The sequence below is a fragment of the Oxyura jamaicensis genome, chromosome 26, assembly GCF_011077185.1.
Source record: "Oxyura jamaicensis isolate SHBP4307 breed ruddy duck chromosome 26, BPBGC_Ojam_1.0, whole genome shotgun sequence".
In the NCBI taxonomy this organism is placed as follows: domain Eukaryota; kingdom Metazoa; phylum Chordata; class Aves; order Anseriformes; family Anatidae; genus Oxyura; species Oxyura jamaicensis.
The window spans coordinates 2,275,701-2,297,380 of record NC_048918.1 but is presented as its reverse complement, the minus strand read 5'-3'; the positions used below and the strand labels follow the sequence as shown (position 1 = coordinate 2,297,380).

The following is a 21,680-nucleotide window of genomic DNA, read 5'->3' as shown; positions in this document are numbered from 1 at the left end:
ATGCTTGTTGTCACTCCTTAGTTCTGCTTCTCTTTGGGACTGTATCCATTTTAACATTTGACTGTAGCTAAATTTGAATCTCAATTTCTTATTCCTCATCAGAGTTAGTCTACTTTGAACCTGCTCATTTACACTTTTTAATCTCATATTCTCTCCATGTTATATTTTTTTAAATGCTGTATTTTAAAATACCACTTTTATAAGTGTAATTTATACCACTTTGGAGTTTCTTCGCATTTGCTTACCCCCAGATAGCTCTGACTGCAGAGATTCGGACAGAAGGCGGCTGGGTTTCGTGCAGACCGCTGACAGTGGCTTGCAGGAACTGCTGGATTAGTTCTGGGGACATCGCCACTGTGAAACGGCTGGCAGCCCAGAGAGCACGGCCCAAGAGAAAAGGAGACACTAAAAGAAAATCAAGCAAACAAAAACAAAACAGTGGGTTTAGAGTACGTTTAACGAGTTTAAAATTACAACTGCTGCCATCCATTATCCAAAATCTTGTCACCCTGGTAGGAAAGCCATTGAGTTATGACACAGAAGACCAGTATTCAGGCAAGTAATTTTTGGTCATGGGCAGGATCCTTTTTTTTTTCTTAGTTACATAAAACAATAATTTCTCATCTGTTTAAAATGACTTCTGTCAACTAGATACACTTGAATTTGTTCATCAATACAGCAATAAATGCTTCACTGATCACCAGAACAAAAGCAGAAGGAAGAGAATGAAGACTTTTTTTAGAAATTCCTACTAAAGTAGCTCAATATTCTGTCACCAGGAGGAGCAAACAGCAGAAGCTATGGGCAAGTTAGAAAAACAGACCATGTAAAAAGTGATCTTCTATAGATTACTTTCCTGGTTTCCAGCCATCCCCTCACAGTTGTAGAGCAGTGCTCAACAGCACCAGAGAAAGAGTGAGGAGTCATTCTCTGCTCCCTTGTTCTGCGCTTAGCAAGGCATGAGATACCTTTATCATACTTAACTCTCCTGCCTTTTCAGGCTACGAGTACCCTTATCTATTTAGGCTGTCCTCAAAGAGCTGGTGTTCTCTATCCCACAGCACCTTTAACTGCCATTATAGTCCCGCAAATATTAATACGATTACATCAAAAACTGCATGCAAAATGTGCAGCAAGAGAAAAAGTTAGTTTTTTAAGCAGCTATTATAAAAAAGAAGATTCCTTTGTCTTATTTACCATTACTGGGCACTAAAAAGGTATGCTCTGAGAACTGCCTGTATCAACTCCAGGAGCTCTTTCCAGAACACAATAGCTCACTTGCAACCAATGCTACCTAACGTAAGTATGAGTAAATAGATGTAAACAGCTACTTTTTATTTTTAAACACGTTTTACACTTTCCAAACTACTTCTTCAATCAAAATCAGCTCTGAAAAAACAGAAAAACTACCTTGCAATCAGCTGAACAAATGTTTCTTTGATCATCCAGCAATTTATTTTTTTCTGCACCGACGCAACCTAACAGACTCACTCATACTGCTCACAGTCACCCAAACTTCTCAAATTTTGTTTATTTGCAAGGACTTTAGAGGTCCAATTTTCACCAACTCCTTTGACTTGCTTGCATGCTGACGTACGACAGTATAGAAACCAGAAGCCTGGTTCCCACTAATAAAATCCTGCTCAGCCAGAAGTATTACTTGAGTTCATCTGCTATGACTAGCACCAGCCTCAGCTTAAAGAAAATGGGTTGTTATGGCACTGTAGCAATTCGAAGCCTGTTAAATACTGCTGGTGTCTTTTCCAGAAGCTGATAAAAGACAATAGAACAGATTATTTTCCATAACTGCCCTTCCATCTCCAAGCCACACAGGTTCAAGGATCCAGGTAACTGTTTGAACTGAAGGCACAGAGCTTCACCTTTAAATGACTTACGTTAGACTTTGTAGCACGTGTGCGTCCAGAAGACAAAACGTATGCCTTTTCAACACGTACAATGTGCACAACTGCACTCACACCACAGGCACACAGCAACCTAATTCATCAGCCACTTCCATCTGTAAGAGGTTTCCAAGGCACTTGGCAGTTACTTGACTAGTGGCCAGGGCCCGCTTACCTGAAAGGTTGAGGTCTGCAAGAACGACGTTTGTCAGGAAGCCGTGCATATCAAAATGTATCCGACCATTCTTCACGCTGTCTGTAATAATAGACTTCACAGAGCCCAGGGCAAGCATGCAAGCTTCATGTATCTTCCACCTGTGAAGGAATTCAGATGTTTTTAGGTTTTCCCCACACCATCACCTCAATAAATATATAAAAAATCTGAAGGAAAAAAACATTATTTTTTTGGTCTAAGCTACCACAGCTATTTTCTTGATCCTGAAGCAGAGAATTTAAAGAGGCTGAAACAAATGAATGTTCACAAAACTATTCAAGCTGAGGTCTGAGAGCTGCCGTACTTTCTTTTTCTCCTTCTAATCTGAAGTTCTCAAATTCCATCCTTGCCCATCAGCAGTAATGCCACAAAAAGAAAACGTGATTGACTTGTGCTGCACTCAGCACTCCAAAACAGCCTGCCGCTTTTATCGCTGTCACTCCCTGCTGCCCCATCTCCTTACCAGTGCTCAGCACCATTGTTTTTAGCCTGCTCGGCTTCCTGCAAATGCCTTGTAGCTGCTGCAGCCAAAGCAGTTGCACTCTCATTCTGGAAATCAGCAGCCACAGCCTGCACAGAAGGAAATGGTAACGTTTAATTACCGTTAAGAAGCTAAACATTTCTCCAAATGCCCCACATAAAGCTATATTTATTATTTATTATTGTTATTTTGGTTGCTTCTAAATGCGGAACACTTTTCATACCAGCAACAGATCTTGTGCAGCAATCCTCACTGTGTATGAAAAAGTATCATCATCTTCATCCTCCACAAACTGTTGTGGATTTGCAGTCCAAACTTTTATCTGGAACAGAAAGGAGACAAGAAGGACAGGGTGAATAACAAATTCAGAAGAACAAGTGTAAAAGACAGCTTTTCTGTTCCCAGTAACATAATTTTTGCCAAAATTACTTTCAGAATCTCTCTGTCATTTTCTGTAGCTGATTTTTCTCATATTCTATTGGAGAAACCTTTGGAAAGACGAGGCCTGCTCTGTTCTGCATTCACCTCGCTCTACTGCTCCTCATTTGAAATCACAATCTGACAAACTAATGACTGACCTGGAATCAATGCTATACGGCTTTGTTTGTAGATGAGGAATGGGAGAAGCAGATGAATCTTTAACAGAGTGCCTGTTTTTATGCATGCCTGCCTAAACAAGAGAAACAGAAGACGGCTCGCAGGCTTGGGAGGCCAGCAGGCACAAAGAATTTCAGTAAACATTATTTCATGCTGCCCACACAATCCTTTCACTATCACAGAAACCTGGCTATCCCTTTCAGCATAATAATCCTCATTTTCACAGCATATTCCTTCATCTGCTGTCCACATTATACTCTACAGGAACATCTGGATGCTACTGCCCTAATTCCCGGCACAGTAACTTGACAGAACAGCCTATTAGATTACAGCAGCTTCCATTCACTGAAACGCTTCCTAGGACATTAACTGTTTTAAATCTCTTATCTCATTTGCTTCCTACACAAGAAAAACATGCTCACCTGCTCCTCTGTGATCTGCATGTAAAGGAGGATGTAATAGATCAGCTCTGGCAAAGCCTTCTTCACCGTGCTCTTAAATTTGTTGTTTTCCAACAAGGCATGAACAAATTCAAAGATGCTGAACACCAGATTTTCGAATCCCAATACTTCACCTGAACAAAGAAAGTGAAAAAAGCAACATGACTGAATATGCTAACCTAGAGAAAGGTAAAAATGGGTGTCAAATATAATTACAGACTGTTAGGCTGTCTGGCGGGGTGATGTTTATTCTTACTCCTGTACCAGCGAGGACAGCAGCAGCCCCAGGAGGATGTCTGATCTCATCACTTTCTGCTCTTTTCCCACATCACTGCACACCCCTCATTAAAAATGATCGAGCCCAACCTAAAACCTGTTTGGTTTTCTTTTGTCCCATTACTTTTACCTCAAAATTGCTGTAAACCTCATTCCTTGAGTCATTAGGAACCTTAAATTATGCAGCTTCATTGATCACAGTCAAATGAAACTTGGAAAGAAGTGACGGACGGTGTCGTAACAGCATAAAAGTTCATTATCACAAAATCCTAAGGTGTTTCTGCAACTGTTTTGGCAACAGCAGTATTTAGGTAAGTCCATTCCTCTTCAGAAGAGAGCTCAGAAGTGCAGTTGAACAAGTTCTTACCATCGGAATCCACAGGATCCTCCACCTCCTCTGTATAATTTACTTCTGTTCTCACATAAGTAGATGGAGTTAAGCAAACATGCGCGTTTCTGAGGAGCTGCATCTACTTAGGAATTAAAATTCCCATTAATTGAGATGTTTTCTTTCTTAAAAAACATTGACTTGTAAAAAACACAGTCCTGTGCTTCAAGTGGAAGACAAGCCATGGGAGCTCCTGACTTTATCCACTGCCCAGCTTCAGAGACCATTTCTCCATCACCTGACAGCATCCCCAAGATAATTTGATACACGTAAACCAAAACCTCCAAGGTAACCCAAAACTTCGCCTGTATTTAAACTTTGCCAGAATGGAACCACTCAGACTCAATCTTCCCAGGGGACAAGGAGTCAATTCTAGACTTCAGTGCTGCCGAGGGTGAGGAGCCACGCCGTGCTCCCACGCGCTGCCTGGTGCTGGCTCTGCTCCTGCACTGGCAGGTGGTAGAAAACTAACCTGGGGGCGGAGAGGAAGGAGGATTCTTCTGAGATGGTGAGCCGATAGATCCAACACATGCCAGAGCAAACACAAGGGAAGGAAGGACAAGACTCCCCTTTCGCAAACAAAAACTATTTTCTCAGCTCAGCAGCCAGCAGAACTGCAGTGGGAGTCAGGACAGGAGGGGAAGAAATATGTTATCAACAAATTAACAAGCAGCTCCTTGTGTTTTAACAGGTGTCTTTAAAAAATGCTGTAGGATTGTGAAACAAAGGATTGTCCAGGCAGCTTTGGTATGAAAAGGTCTAGATCCGTGCTCTGTAGGAGACCTGCCATGCTTATTAAATCACAGAGGAAAAACGGAGTCAACCCATGTGTTATTACTGCAACGCAGTGCCCAGTCCTGGTGCCAATTCAAAAAGTTCACAAAAAGCTACGAGGAGGCTCAGTATTCTACAATTTACTGCCTCGCTATAAAAAGCTAAACCAGCAACTTCTGGATTAACAATATGGGAAGATTTGACTTGTCGGTTTGCACGTCCTGGGAAAACTACCAACAGAATGCCTCTTTAACATAGCAGATTGTGCAGCAAGGCAATGACTAAGTGATAACATTCAAAATGCAAATCAAATTCAACTTCTGCAGCAAGCATAACCACTCATTCGTTCTGCTGCAGCAAGGGATACTGTAGATTCTCCTTTAAAGTCTTTACATCGTGACTAGCCATAGAATCATAGAGCAGCTTGGGTTGGAAGGGCCCTTAAAGACCACCCAGTTCCAACCCCCTGCTATGGGCAGGGATGCCACCCACTAGATCAGGATGCCCAGGGCCTCATCCAACCTGGACATCTTTTTAAGAAGGCAATTTTCAGTGAATAGCACCAGAAATAATGCAGATTGGCCAGAATTCTATAGCCAGAGTACTTTTGGTGCTCATATCATTCATCAGAGTTGATTTAAGCCAAAAGAAACTTTACGGAGCCCACTGAAGTAACAGATACCCAGGAAATCTATCCAACAGACTCGTAGTTCTGGTCCTCGTGGCATAAGAGATAGTTTGTCTTGGTCTAATCGAGTTAAAACCATTCACTGCAAAGGATATAAGGCAGCACTTTCCGTAAGGGTGTTCCAGACGATGGGCAGGATCTGCTGCATCGACGAAACCATGTGCTTCGGGTAGTTCTTCACCAGGGCTGTCACAGCCTGGAAAGAAAGAAAAGCATCAATCAGAAGGGAAACCAGGTACAACCATCAAAACGCTCAGCTCACAGGCTGCACGTTCATTAACAACTGAGATAACCCAAAGCCTTGCTGCCACCAAGGCCTCCTCCTGTCACTCCTGACCATGCCGTCCCACCTCGTGCACAAACTCTGACAACCAGACCTCCCTTCTGCAGGGAATCAAAGGGATGACATGAGATGCACAACTCTGGAAATGAAGACAATGCAGTAACTGGGTGGTAAGGTCTGTAACACTACAGACTCTAATCAAAGCATGCCGCTGTCTGAACACGACTGCCACCTGGAAGCTATCTTGTCCCAGAAAAGGAACTCGACTACCAAGTAACACCAGACCCCTGCCACTCCCCCCACACAAGCAAGGTACCTGCTTGCACATCCAGCAACAGGTACGATGGAAAACCCCCAGATCGGTTCTCACCCGTTTCGACCTGCAGACGCAGGTGACCACCAGCCCAACGCACCCATCCCAGGGGATGCTCAGCTGCCCTACAGCAGGTTGTGCCTGGGGGGTTTCACGAAGCTGACCGTGCTGATTTAGGGGAGCCCTTTCACTAAGGCTTGACAAAAAGTTCTTGGATCCTTTGGGAGTCACAGAGCTCCCACTTCACGTAGCACACGCTGTCTCTTCCCACGGGCGTGCAGCTCCAGTTACTTCGTATTACTTACAGAAGAGTCCCTCCCAAACTGCCTGACACTACAAACTTATGGGTGTTTATTTCTGCTTACCTGATAATAAACTCAACAGTTTTTCTAGTTTTTTTTTGTAGCACTGGCTACATTAGTGGAGATAAGGTGGAGGCTGGTGATGGGCGGTGTCCCTCAGGGGTCTGTCCTGGGACGGGTGTTGTTTAATATCTTTATCAACAACACAGACAGCACGACCAAGTGCACCCTCAGCAAGTTTACAGATGACACCAAGCTGAGTGGTGCAGTCCGTACAGCAGAAGGAAGGGATGCCATCCAAAGGGACCTGGGCTGGCTGGAGAAGTGGGCCCACATGAACCTAATGAGGTTCAACAAGTCCAGGTGCAAGGTGCTGCACCTGGGCTGGGGCAATCCCAGACATGAGGACAGGCTGGGAGAAGAACTCACCGAGAGCAGCCCTGGGGAGAAGGTACAGCCAAGCCAGGCAGTAGCTGGCTGCACCCACAGTCACGGCAGGGACTCCAACATCATCACCAGGCAGCTCCTTAACCCCTTCCAGCCACTCTGCCAGCCAACAGCCAACTCTATCTCAGCTAATTGTTCAGCATCTCTTTAAAATCAGCTCTAATAGCTCTGCATTAAAGCCCTTTCTTTTGCTAGCTCCAAATCCCACTTGCTTCTTCAGATGGAATCCAGCACACTGCAGAGAAGGAATCCCAGAGGCGTGGATAAAAGCTTAAAGCACGCTCAGCAGCAGCAGGAGAGAGGAATGTTCAGCTCAAAAGTGCAGCAGGTGCACGTAATGTCCTTTGCTCATAAGCTGAAGAAATTTGCCTCCAAACAACTGACTACAACTTTGTCTTCCACGTAAGAACAAACAAGTTGTGATCAATTAGTTTTTGGACCTAATTACCTGTTCAAACAGCAGGAGAAGCGTGAGCATGAGTTTTCATACCCAACAGGTGTCAAAAGAGCAAATTTTACACATACGCAGCGCTACAGCAAGGTTGTGAGATGCTTTATACCTTTGGTTAATTGGTGCTCTTGATATAATTACTGCATACCAAACAAATCATATCTGTATTCCCACGTTATGAAATTTGCCTCAACTCTATTACTTGTCATGTTTAATTACTCTGTTTCTCTCAAAACAATCAGCAGTGGCACGTTCGACAACAACACTGGAGCTGGGATGCAAGGATCATGGAGCTGCAGATCCTCGACCCTCAGAGACAGCAACTTAATTCATGCTAAAATACCAAACAACAAAGCAATGGACTACACGACTGGTATTTTATTCTGGTCAAAAATATTTCTGTTCTGGCCAATTCTTCTGCACACCCTACAAGGTTTAAAGGCACTTTCCTGCTGATAACTTGTTCTGAAGCCGTGACTACACTTGGAAAGATTTGGGACAAATTAACAAAAGCGGTCTCACCCCGATGCGATCCAACCTACTTAGCTTTCTTAAACTGGATAACTGCCCTGGGGGATCAGGCAGATGTGTACACTTCAGCATAATTCAGAAGTTTTTGACACTGTCCTGCATAATGTGGAAAGTACATTTTAGGTCAGCGCTGCCTCTGATTTCCCCTGAGATTTCCATGCACCCTGGAGTACACGGCTCTCAAGAGATAGGCAAGAAATCTTCCTGCCATTTGCTTCCTAGCACTGACATTGAGGGGAGGAAAAAAAACTAGTTGAGTTTGCATCTGGTTGAAAATTTATTACCAAAAGAAAGTCTCGATTCCCTCTCCCATCGCATCTGCATTTCAAGGGGTTCCTATAATGATCTCATCTGTAGAGCTGGCTTAACTGATCTCTTGAGGTCTCTCACTTCTGCATTACAATGACTATAAAATACACTTTCCTAGAAGGAAAGACGATTTATTGGTCTTACACTCAAATCCCTTTTGCCTTAGAAAATTGGTATCATTAGCTTAGAAACCCTAAGTGACAAAACCATGAATTGCCCTGAGCCAACAGCCACGATACGCATCTCCTCACAAAAAGCCTGCTTCAAACCACGTCAGCAGACGATCTCCGAAATTTACTGTTTAAATCCGTACTGATTTTCTGCTGCCATCAATACCACCCAACATGGGAAGAGTCTATTCAGATCCAAGTGCTGCACCTGTATCCAACAAGGGCCAAAAGCAGATGCCCACACGCAATTAAGTGCGGAACGTATGAAGGTAACGTGAACAGAAGGACTGGTCTACGCTCACACTGAAACTACCAACCACGACTGCTTTCAGTGTAGGCTGAAAACTTGCTCTACTATTAAAAATCCAAATGCAAGTATCTGGAATCAGAGTCACACGTGCTTGAGCTGGAGCCTGTCCAGAGGTTACGCTGCAGAGCATCCCAGAGCGTTCCCTTTATGTTAGCTTGGCTGTTCTGCACAGCCTACGGAGACGGCAGCAGCATGAAACATGCACTTCTCCTAACGAAGGAAAAACCACCGCAAGAGACACTCTCAACAAAGCCTGCCAACATCCCAGCCCCAACTCCCTTCCGTTTGGTGCTGCACAGTGAGGAACGTGCTCCTCCTGATTCCAGTCTACAAAACCTGCAACCTTAGTGAGGAAAGGCGATAGGAGGGGAAGCGATAGGATGCTGTACCAGGGGACATCTGCCTTGAACAGGACTACAAAAACAAGCCCAACAACACAGAACTTAATAGCTGCTAGTTTGTATAATCCAATAGTATCCTCCTGCGGCTCCCAGCACTTATTTTCATGGCTCCAGCGGAAAGCTAATAATTATGAAAAACGTGATGCTTGTTTTCAGTAACTCTTCCTTATTGTTTTCTTCAGGAACGTGGCTGAATGGGCTGAGGTGCTGTGCAGCACCTTCCTAAACCTGTACCCTGTGACCCAAGCAACTTACCCCAGCACATGTGTAAGTAAATGAAAACCTGGATTTGATTCTGCGACTTCTGTTCCTGAGCTCCTCTTTTCTCTCACACGTTGCAGGCAGCAGACCCTACAAGGCCGGTGCTCCCCCAGCAGCTGAAGGGCTCGCCGTGCCTACACTGGCACCCTCGTCCCCAGGCACTGAGCTACACACGCAGCCAGAGCTCTGCAACCCGGTTTCCTTTCTCTTGCAAGAAAACTGAGAGAACACAAAGACTTTCCGACTCCATTTTGCAGAGACAATTTAATATTAAAGAGTAGGCAAGTTTTAGAAAAGCACCTACACAAAACAAGCTCCCAAAGCCTCATTGCAGCAGAATTCTGCAGCAGAATTAGGAAAGACAGAGCTGTAACCACTGAGCAGCGTCCAAACACAACGCACGCAAGGTGTCTCAGATCAGTGAGCAACAAAGACACGCATCCTTATGGATCTCGGAGGCATCTACACTACAGGCAGAATTATTTCAACGTTGTATGGCACTGGGAGCTGAAACAACAACCTTCATATTTCCTAAGACGAGCAGTCCCAGGAGAGGTGATGCACACTCAAGTTTCTCTGTTTCCCAGCACACCTGACATTTGTATTTGACTGTTATTGAATCAGCCTTAACTGACTTACCTTTAAGACTTCCATCTTAAATCCACTGTCTGATGTGGGTCCATCAGGCATTTGCAGGGCCTGAACAAAAGCCTCCGTGAACTGCTGCACCACAGGAAAAATCAGGACTTTGGCCGCACCCTGGTAAGAATCAGAGCAAGCACAGGTCAGCTCGAGGTACAGATCTCCCCTGTCTGACAAGGAAAGCACCAGAAATAAGAGAAATTGTGTTTTTCTGCTACAAACCCAGAGGGACTCAGGACCACTGCAGAACGCAGTTACAACGCCACTTGTTTCAGACGTCACTTTGGCTCTCTCCTCGTGCTGGGAACTGATCTCAGCTGAATCCCACCTTCAAAACCACGCGGCCCAGCCTGCTACAAAGCACACACCTGCATCGAAGCCATTCGCCTCAGACTCTAGAGACCCAGACAAGCCAGCCAGGAGTCTCAGGAGCAGCGCACGTCCTCCTGAAGCAGGCACCTCCGCCTGATTAGATGAATCACGCCCTGCACCCTCCTGCCCAGACCCCTCGACCACAAAGGAGACCTGGGGTGACCAGCTCACACAGAATTAATGCAGAGCCCTGAGGACAGCATTTATCTCTCCTTTGAGCCACCCTCCCACAAACCAAACAAGCTCTTTCTGAGCCGAGTACCAACAGCTGGCCTCAAGATTACCGGGATGATTCTTCCTAGGAAAATGCAGGAAGTCTTTTTCCAGATGTCAAAGCGCTCCTTGGCCGAGCAAGTAATAGTGGACAAGAATATTTTTATTGAGAATTTTCATTGCAACTCCGTATCTAAGACAGCGAAGTTGTATGTTTAAATTAACTACAAAATACCACTTTAGCAATTTATACAAGGGTTATCTCTCCTTGTACATGTCTCAAATTTGACTTAAATGAAAATCTATATAATGCTTTTAGCCCCCCTTTAGAATAAGACAGTGGGGAGCTAAAAACGACTGCTGCCTTTTGGATACTGGTGCCAGTGGCAATGTGTTGTTGCCTAAGTAACCTTGTCAGTGCAGCAGAGATATGCTGTAATTATCAGAACTTCCCAAAAGGCCGGACTGAATTCCTCCCAGTGCAAAAAGGAAGGAAACAGCAGAGAGAGGCACTCAGCACGCTCAGAAAACCAGATGCTAGAATAAGTCGTTCCCATCTCCAAAAAGTTGGGAAGAGCTATTCAGCGCCTGGGGAGTGCTGGAAAACCCACCGGTCAGAGGCCATTTAAAAATAAAACAGATGTACTCAGCTAGACAGGAGATCCACACGTGTATAAAGCTGCTTGACCGTGTCGTGTTTTTTATCTTAACTGCTATCCTAAAATTTTTGTTTGGTTTCCATCGCCCCTTTGGGAACAAAGAGCTCGTGTATTGAAGCAATCGATTAAGCAGCAGCAGCTTAACCAACGCCTAATGTGAGGGCCAGAAAACCAGCTATCAAAGCCCAGACTGCCCCGGTGTCGAAGTTATTTAGGACACATGGTCCACCTGGCAACTGGGATTTCCAAACAAAGGGCTGATGCACCATCTCCTCCCCACACTGACTCCCCCTCTCCGAGCTCTTACGTGCTTATCTGCTGATCTGCAACAAGTTAAACTTAGTTATGGAAACCAAGTCACAGTTTCAAGGCATGCATGTAGATGAGGCAGCGAGCCACTTTACGTGCATTAAATTACACCCTCTCCCCCAGAATTACAGCTGATGGCATATAATTCTCCCGGTGTTCCATTTTCATATTAACAATTATTTAAAGCCTCACTCAGTTTGAATTCAATATATGTTGTTGGGTATGTTTCACTCTTGCCTTTTCCAGCTCCTCCATGTTACAGATCATGTGGGCACACGTGGTAAATATCTCCACTGCGCGTGACCTTGTGCGAATACCATACACCTAGAAAAAAATGTGAATAGAACAGGAACACGAGATATGTTAGCTAGAAGTCATCCTTTAGTTTTCCTCTTTTAATTGTATTTATTTTTGGCTTTTATTCCCTTTTATTACTAGCTTCAAAAGTCCTATTGGAACGTCAGCTCTCATGAATTACCACGTTATTGAGAAAACTCTTACTGTGCTATAGTTTAACCGTTAAACCCGGTGTTTCCGTGCTCCAAGAAACGTTCCCACTAACACAGTTCAGCACCAACTTAATGCTGAAGATCATACCTCAGCCATTGTGAAAATCTTGTACATCTCTGGAAGAATAACAGGAGCAACATGCGGCATCTGCGTGTCCGTCACTTCTCGTGTAAACTCTAGAAGGTGGAAGAACAGAGGTAAGTTCCTGTAGGAAAACAGATTTGTAGCAACAAAATGGCAAATTTCTGGGAAATACTAAATAAATTGGAAATGTTGATTTATACTGGACTAGATCAGCTTTGTCTGGCCTACATAATGGTAATCCCTAAAGGCCAGCAGAAAAGTCTCCTGCTCTCACATGTACGTACCCGTAAGCACTCTCATGGCTCCGTGCACTGCATTCACATCCCCACTAACCAGCATCTCCATCAAGAGGTTGAACAGCTCGGGCCAGGCTTCAGGCCAGTCCCAGTGGGCGATTGCTGACACTGCATAGGCAACGCTCGAGCGCACTTTGCTGATCGATTCTCTCAGCCCGTTGGGTAGGAGCTCCCTAATTGCAACTTTTGCCTGTGGAAAATAACATTAATTAACAAATTCCCTTATATTTGAGGATGTGCTTTGAAAATATATAGACCATAATATATATGACCATATCCTGATGCTGATTCAATGTCAGCTTTACAGAATTAACACTTATGAGATAACAAAAGTTTGCACTGTGTTTTTTTTTAATGGAAAACCGCGGGGCGTGCTGTAAAGTAGCACTCTTCATGCAGAGCAGTCGGCCAAGCGTACAGTAAACAGCCTTTCCCAGCTCCCAGCTGCAATTAGATGGGATGTAGATATGGATGGAAGACATCCAGGGTTAGTTAAGATAATTGGCAGTTCCGATGTCAGGGACTATGTTTGCTTACTTTGGAAGATTTGGTAAAGTAGAACTAATCACCCAGCCCCGAAGGGACAGAAGAAATAAAGCCAGCACTTCTGGGGCATACTTCACAGGATCTGTCTGAAGGAACCATCTCTGGATGGGATGAATCACACCCTAGATGCGAAGGATGGTCCAGCCAACAGTCAAAGGGCTGGAAACTTTGACCATTTTAGCTATTAGATATTTCTTTTGAATTAAACCCAGCAGACCTTTAAACTGAAATTTGTCATGGGAAAGCAGCCTGTAAGTCCCAAGCTGGAAAACACGGGATGCAGCAAATACCTGAAAAAGGACTGTCGGAATTACTCCTTTTAAAACTTTCAAAGCAGGTTTCCTTTAGTTTTGCTCCCAGAATGACAGGAACATTATGGCTGAACTTCTCTTACAGAAATCAGCCCAAGTATCCTTGGTCTAGCATGGTTTCAAGTGACTCAAAACACATTTTTGAAGTGGAAAATGTCAGAAGACCTTAACTGAAGCCATTAATCTCTTGTAACACACAAGGGCAATGACGCTTTTAAAGCCAACTACAGAATTAATATTCTTGATGGATAAAACATCTTGAAGCAGACAATGTGGGGTCAAATCTTACCCTTTCCGTGGTCTCCGGAGGTCTGAACTTTTCTGACTGAGAACACCAATGAGTTTCCACATACTGTTTCAAAATGACAGACGCTAGCTGCATTGGAAGAGAGGTCACAAGTCAGTAACAAATCCTGCAACCACGGCCAGGATCACCCCTGCCCCGTTTGCTCAGCCTTCCATCCCACGTGCTGCTTTCGGAGGGGTGACAGGCCTTGCCAAAATGCCCAAATCTTTGTGAAATGGAGAAAAAGCCCCCTGCGGAAAGATGACCCGATGGTTGTTTCTTGCACACTGACGGCCTGTACAGCACTGACGCAAGGTGACAGCTTTATTTTCTCACCCCTAAGGCACGAGACATGGCCACGTGGTGAGTACAGAAATACAGAGCCCAAACCTCCTTTTCAAGGAGGAAAGCAGCTGCACAACGAGCGCCGTGAAGACAGGCCGCGCTTCTGCTTGCTGCTGCCTGCTGCCCACCTGCCAGGCTCCCCACGTGCCCACACCCAGCACGCAGCGTCCCAGCACCGGGTTTACCGTGTCCAAAAAGCACCAGTTTCAAAAAAGGAGAGCTTACGACACCTGGGTATATTGGAAGTGACAATTCTGCAGGAATTTAATCATAAACGGAGAACGATGATGGAAAACTGCTTTCAATTCTCCACCTGGAAACGCCGTAGGACATTCTACAAAGCAAGGAAATTACCGGAAAACTGATTTTTTTCAGTTTTGGGTAAACTCACCTGACGGATGGCCAGGGCACCCTGAGGATCCACAGTCAGTTCTGCTAAGTGAACACCAAATTCTGCAATATTGAAAAGAAAAAAGGTCGTAACACAACTCTTATTCCCACACAGCAAAACTCATCAGGATTTTTGGGAGAAAGACATAATACCGATTGAATGACTCATATGTGGGAAGGAGAAGACAATTCCAAAGTACAGCTTCTCAAATGAATCACCAACATTAATTCTCCCTCGTGCTCTCTGCACAAACTCCATTTATTTTCTCAGCATCTCGTTTCTTTCTCTCGGGGGCAAAAATTTTGCAAGCCAGGTTAGTAACAAGCCAATGATTTAGAACCTTTAAAAACTACGTCATGTCAACGAAATGTCACCAGGCAAGTCCCCACACGGGGGATGCAGGGATGGGGTCCAGGAGGGAGCAAGAAGCAAGCGGCCAGCCAGTGGTCCCCCCTCGGTCACCCGGAGCGGGGACATCGCCGCGGCTGTCCCAGGGGTACAAGCCTGAACCAGCAGCACCCCGGCACCAGCAGCACCCCCGCGGTGACAAGCAGCAGGATCCAGGGCTGCAGGAACTTTGCTGCTAAGTTTTTTTTTTTGTCCGGAAAATGCACGAGGGGCTTGTGGTGCCCAAGCAAGTTCTACAGCAAAGGCAAAACTGAAACGCTCGCACCAATTCTGACCATGAGGAAATCAAGAAAATGAGTAAGAGCAGCTGTGGGTATGGTAAATCCACGTGCCTCAATAAACGTCCTTTACATTGCAACTTCAAGCTCTGGGGTAACTGTACTAAATACTCGGTTTAATTTCATTCACCTACTTAAGAAACACATTTTGAGGTTTCACTTCCAAAAACCGTGGCACAGGAGGGATGTCCCGTGGTCCAGCCAGCACCTCCGGACTCCCACAGACAGGATTAAATGTGCTTAAAGCATCCCTGGAGTATTGAAAAATCTTCTCAAGAGTTCTGCAGCCTTCGTTAGTGACACATCCAAGTGTTGCACAAACGTGGTCATCTGTGGTCCTCCTACTAACCGCCTCGCTTGTCTGGCTTGGGAGAGAATTGCCCCTCACCTTCCCGCGCTTACACCAAACAAACCCGGTTCCCTCAACCCTTCTGTACAGATCATGCATTTGAAAAAAAAAAAGAAAAAGAAAAAAAAAAAAACACCACTCTTATCCCAGCTGCAAAAGCAGGGAGACCCATTCTGAGATGTACTCGACGTAACGCTCCCCTTAACCACAGCAGTGATTATTCGTCTAGGAGCCTGAGATATTCCAGACCCGAACCCAGCACTGAATTTCAGGCACATTTTAAAGGGTGTAAGCGAACTAAGAAGCCAGAATAAATACCACGGCTTCACACAGTTGCAAGGCAAAACAGTCACACTAATGGAATCCTTCCATCTGTCATTTTCCAACCTGCAAATACACATCTGATTTTTTTTCCTTTACGTGCATTAGGCTGCACTCAATTTACAGAGCGTTGTGTCAGTGACTTCAGGCCATCCCCTCCAGTTTTTCCAAGTCCTTTCCAACCCTGCTGCCCAAGCAGATCCCAGTGCCATCACCGGTAAGCTGCAGGTGTGCTCGTACAGCAGCGACCACGAGCCCTGCCTTACGTCCCCTGGGGTGTGACAATAAGCCACCACCAACCTCCCTGCAGAGAGGTTTTCCACCAGCGGAGCATCTTAAGGTACCTCAGAGCGGTGAGTTCTTCGCCGATAGGAACAAAGGCTGAGGCTAATCGCCTCACAACCCTTCCCGAAGTCTTACCATCCCCCGTGAGCCGTCTCTTCCATCGCACAAAGCAGATGGATTTATCAGGAGCGGATCGTATACAACGGTACGAACCGCGCAGCACCTAGCCAGCCAGCTGCTTAATGAGCTGCTCCAAGAATCCCTCGAGGGACTGAAATCGCCCCGAGCGCTGTATAGCTCACTGGCTCCTCGGTTTTCGAAGAATTGGTTCATTATTGGGTTTTCCCAGCTGACTGGGGACTTTCTGTCTCTTCCTAAGTGCTCCCCCCCCAGTTCTGTGCTGTGGATCTGACACATCAGAAGCATGAAGTCTTCCTCCTAAGTCTGTAAAACCAAAAGATCAGAAACTCGTAATGAAAGGCCCGATACAGGGAACATTTAGCAAGCCCGGTTCCGCCCAGCTGCTCTCCGTCAGCCTTGCTATTTACCAACTGCTGCTCTCCAACCAAGGTTCCCCTAAGCACAGCCAGTTCACGTAGCCCAATACCTCTCCACCCGCGACTTTTTGGAGAAATCCTGTTGGACCAAAGCAAAAAACCGCAGTATTAAGCAAGCAGGGAGGAATAAGCAGGTGGGACCTCCTACTGAACTCGCACCTGACTTGCTTGTGAGCAGCAGCATCGCAGATACCTCGGCCTGCAAGAGACGTCAGGAGGTCCTCGTCCAGCCTCCTGCTGGGGGGCACCTGCAGGCAGAGGAGGAGGAACCAGAGCAAGCACCTGGTGCTTAGATGCAGTTTTTACTCACTGCAGATGTGTTTCTTTGAGGAACTTCTTCAAGCATCCATCACGGCGCCCAGCGATTGCTCCAGAAGCGCTTTTTCCTCAGTACGCCTCTGAAAACTACGGCCGGATCTTCCCTCCTCGTTTCCCAGCAAAGGACAGAAAGATGAAGGCCGATCTTCTCCGACGCTGCTGCTGGGTTTTGGCTTCTCACTCGCCGTCACTTCGTCACAGCTTCTCCCTCCACTCCACACGCCTCCACGGTACAAATAACGGCACTTGCTGCTGTGAATAACGTTTCCTCCCAAACGTTGGATACCACACGTCCCAGCGTGGCCATTTCTTGTTTTGGTTTCCCACCTGGACTCCTGTTAAAAATTCAGCTCAGTTTACCCGTTCACAGGACTTCCACCCACCTCTGCCCATCGCCCGCCCGGCTCCGAGTCGAGTTGCAGCCAACAGCCGGCTCCGTATCGCGGTCGTGCCTGCAAGTCCTCCAGAATCCCTCCTCGCACACAACGCCAGGTTTTAGGGCGGCCTCCAGGAGGTGCCCAAAGCAGTACGGAAATGATTCTCGCAGCCCTTGGCATCATCAGGAAGAATCCTGCCAGAAAGCAAGAACGTGCCGAGCTGCGGAAGCACGGGGGATGCAGCGGGTTTTGTGCTGTCACTGTCCCTACAGCTGCTCTCCCGACACAAGCACACATCAAACTGGACCACGCGAACATCGGGGCCCAACGGACTCGTCACACATCACGCTTCGTGCGCTAAACCACCCGCTCCGAAAGGGAAGGTGCTGCAGGAGCATCCGCCAGACCCTCAGAGCCGGTACCCAGATCTGAGGTCACGCTCGCATCGAGGCGTTGGCTGCTTCCTACAAAGCAGAAGTCTCAAATAAACGGACAAGAAACTTGAAAAGGGGTCGGCGTGCCCCGGCTGGGACCTCAGGCCATCTGCCAGGGTCGGCAGCGTCCTCCCACCCCCCTGCACACCGCAGCTCCTGGCAGCAGCTGACCGTGGGGAGGGCTGCGCGACAGCCGCCTCTCATCACACCATGCCCCAACACGCCAGGATGAAGACAGCCACGGAAACGTCTTTTCTGCCTTCAGAAAGGGCAAACAGAAATACCTGAGGCGGGCAGGCAGAAGAAAGGCAAAGTTCCCTGCCCGGAGCCACGTGGCCATCACTGCCACCCTTCCGCAGCACAGCTCGGACACTTAATAAAGCCGTCAAACATCCAACTCGTTACCCGACCAGACAACGCGCTCTGCCCATGACAGCATTACCCGGTCGGCCTTGGCAGCAATATTTATCAATTGTGTAAGAGGTCGGCACTAAAATTCCTTATCAGCATCATTTAGAGGAACACCTTTCAGCTGCTCCTGGGGTCGCTGCGAGCCTGGTGCCGGACACGCGCCGTCCGCCCCGCCGGGGACACGCTGCCCACGCTCCGATGCTCCTGGAGATGACTCGGCCTCCGGACACATTCCCTGATGGTCTAAGGCTCGGAGGAAGAGGTTATTTTTACAGGTCACGGAATTATCCTCACGTTAGCGGTGCTGAGCGGGTGGCTGGGGGAACCTCACAGCAAGAAGCTGACGGTGGAGCCGAGCCAGGTCGCACAGAGCCGCACCGATGCGGGGCTCTCAGCTCCCTGCCTTCACCCCGAGCCGTCTGAGCTGTTGCCTTTGTGCGTCTTCCATGAAAGCCTGGAGGTGACGAAGGACACCAGGTGAAGTCTGCTCTGGTCAGCAGGGACACCTCTCCTCGCCCGTTCCCAAGCAGGGGCCCAGAGGTGGTTGGGCACCGGGCAGGCTGCGCACCGAGCTGCCGGGGCTCAAGGAGCGTTTGGACAAAAGGTTTGGTTTTTGGAGCCAGGAGTTGGACCCGATGATCCTGGTGGGTCCCTTCCAGCTCAGGACCTACTAGATGCCTGGGACCTGGGACCACACGCCCAGCCCCACGCAGCTTTGGGGAGGCCCCGAGCTGGGCTGCAGCAGGGCTGAGCCAGCACAGGGCAGACCCCGATGCCCCTGGGCAGGGCCGAATGTCCCCAGCACGTCCCCTCCTAAAGCCCAGCACCACGACGTGCCCAAAGCAGACGGTATCCAGACCTGTGCGTTCAATGGCTCCTGCTGAGCCCTTTCCACCAGCAACCTCCAGTCGTTTTTAACCATTCCTCCTCCTAAAACCCCACTGTGGTAATTCCCGCAGTTCGTACATGGGAGGAACGCCCGCTTCCTTCTACTCCTTTCGGATTGATTTTCATCTGATGCTCCCTCGCCTTTGGCACAAGTCACAAATAATCGCTCCTCGCCCCCTCTGCCGCTTATGATTTTATGGACTCCATCTCTGCTCTCTCCCAGGCAGAAAAGCCAATTTACTCGCTCCAGCTCAGAACAGCTTTTCCACGCTTCTGAACGCCTCCGTGCCGCGCTTCCCGTGCCTGCTTTATCCCTCCCGAGAGCGGCAGGCCCGCAGCGCACGCAGGCTGCAGAAGCACGAGGGATTTATGCCCTGCTTTGTTCTCCGTTCCCTCCTTTCCGGTCCGTTTGCCTTTGGGAGCAGGGCAGAGCAGCCAATGGATATTTCCAGGAATCTCTCCACGCTAACAACCCCATCTCTTCTCCAAGTGGCAGTCGTTAGCACAGCCCGTTGGTTTTTAAGGCATTGCTGGGGCTTCTCCTCTTCCTCCTCCTCCATCAGCACCACCTTACCCCTCCCGTTTGCACACCCCACTGCTCAGCTCCCTCCTGTGAAGCCCTCCTGTGGTTTTTGCCACCGATTTTGCCACGCCGCTGCTCGCTCTTCCGCGCACCGTTAGGGGTGTGCTGAGCAGCACAGCTCGGTGCGGGACTTCTCATCCTCTCCGTGCGGTGTGGAACGTAACCAGGCTCTTCTGCCTCTCGTCTCCAAGCTTTTAATCAGTTATTAACTCAAGAGCTGTCCGCAGCAGCTTAGTTTCTTCACAAAGTTTCAGTAAGGGAATTTCCTAAAAGCTTTCTTGCAGTCCCGGGACTCCTTCAAGCAGCTCTTCCATTACACATACGTCGGCTCCACCGCAACAATTACACGTACCCAGCTCTACCCATTTCAGCTCCTGACGTAGTTTTAAGTCCTGGAGGCAGCACTGAGGCCGTCCCAGCTCCCCCGTGGCAGCCCAACACTCGCCCTGCTGCCCCTTGCTGGAAGCTGCCCCGCACCTACCAGCTCACGTTATCTGGTGCCTTCACCAAGTTTCACAGCGTGGCTGGAGCAGGGTAATTCAGCGTTGGAGTCCCTGTAAAACTCTCGCAGATGCATCCTGCAGCACTTGCTGTTGAAAGCAAACCGGTAATGGGTGGGGGACAAAACTGGCGTCACCTGCAAACTGCACGAGGATGTCCTCGGTAGCCTTCTCCAGGTCACAGGTAAAGCTGTTAAACAGGAGAATTCCTGCAGTAAAGCCACGTGGCTCTGGGAGTTGAAAGTAGAGAAGCGCTGGGGCATCCACAACCTCTCTGGGCTACCACCCCTGGAGCTGCTCAAGGCCAGGTTGGACGATGCCCTGGGCAACCTGATCTAGTGGGTGGCATCTCTGTCCATGGCAGGGGGGTGGAGGTGGGTGGTCTTTAAGGTCCCTTCCAACCTGGAACGTTCTACAATTCTACAGCGAGGATATTTGCAAAGCTGTGAAAAACAGAAGGCAAAGACGACTCCATTCCTCTTACCCTAAACGGTACCAACCAAGCACAGTCCTGTTGTGTTCCTGGGCAGCTTAAGGGATCTTAGGGGCGTCCGTCACCTACAGCCCGTAAAAAGTAGCACGTTCTGGAAATGTTACTCAAACCATTACACAAACTTGCTCTGATTTCTTCAGACTGTTAGGGAAAAAGAAAGCTGCCACTGAGGAGCATGCTGACTCCAAGCCTGCAGCACTTCAAACTCGTACCACTGCACTGCCACCCTTAAACCTCCACCAGCTGTGACGGCAAACAAATTTCCTCCTAATGCATCAAGGAAGACTCGACCTGAGAGTGTTACAACAAACGATAAGGGACTGTATAACTAGATATGTTTTTATCAAACAATTTGCCTTCCTTTCATCGTCCCGGTTTCACCCAGGGCAATCACAACACTGTTCTGGAGCCAGGCACACCCTTACATCTTCCTTCCCTTTACCGTAAATTGCCTTTGATAATGCAACTGAGCTTAAGTTCAGGAGCAGAAAGAGTTTAAAGCACTTCCCAGAACACCTCCGGAATGGCCAAATCAGACAGGAGGAAAGGCAAAGCGTGCAGGAGGGACCAGGAACGAGCGGCCCGCTGAGGAGCCAGGCCAAGGGCTCGAGGCAGGGCTGCAGCACCGTGCCCTCGCCGCCTGCAGGCCTCCTTGCAGATCTTCCAGTGGCTTCAACAGATTTCAGTCCTTTGGGTCGGGTCACCAAATTCGAGCTGACATGAAAGAAACCGTGAACACCAAGGGCGTTTTAAGCATGGCTTGCATGCGGCAAAAGCATCGGGCGCACGAGCTGCCTCGACAACTCCACCAAAAGCCAAACGAGCAGGGGCTGTCGGGCACCGGGCCTCTTGCTTGTGTCAGCTCCATCCCTGAGGGCCGTGGGCCGGCCCCAAGGACCCCTCAGCACCCCTCGGGGAGCCCGGAGCACCCGGGCTTGCAGTGGGGACCGGGCAGGGGCACAGGCCCGCAGCCCCCC

At 47.9% G+C, this 21,680-nt stretch overlaps 1 protein-coding gene across 3 annotated transcripts in view; it reads right to left on the bottom strand.

Annotated features, from left to right (window-relative positions):
* The window catches only part of LOC118178354 (lysine-specific demethylase 5B), a 90,735-nt gene that overhangs the window by 12,020 nt on the left and 57,035 nt on the right, over positions 1-21,680 (bottom strand). For 2 of the 3 annotated variants that reach the window (XM_035346789.1, XM_035346788.1), the window contains exons 26-38: positions 14,502-14,563; positions 13,769-13,855; positions 12,611-12,812; positions 12,330-12,418; positions 11,970-12,056; positions 10,177-10,296; positions 5,855-5,955; positions 4,277-4,335; positions 3,616-3,767; positions 2,820-2,918; positions 2,579-2,685; positions 2,077-2,216; positions 246-405 (exon numbers count right to left, since the gene is read on the bottom strand). In XM_035346789.1, the coding sequence (XP_035202680.1) occupies positions 246-405; positions 2,077-2,216; positions 2,579-2,685; positions 2,820-2,918; positions 3,616-3,767; positions 4,277-4,335; positions 5,855-5,955; positions 10,177-10,296; positions 11,970-12,056; positions 12,330-12,418; positions 12,611-12,812; positions 13,769-13,855; positions 14,502-14,563 (1,465 nt within the window). Of the gene's footprint in view, positions 1-245; positions 406-2,076; positions 2,217-2,578; positions 2,686-2,819; positions 2,919-3,615; positions 3,768-4,276; positions 4,336-5,854; positions 5,956-10,176; positions 10,297-11,969; positions 12,057-12,329; positions 12,419-12,610; positions 12,813-13,768; positions 13,856-14,501; positions 14,564-14,653; positions 14,775-21,680 lie in introns of those variants that run through there. The other variant, XM_035346792.1, reaches the window with a different exon arrangement.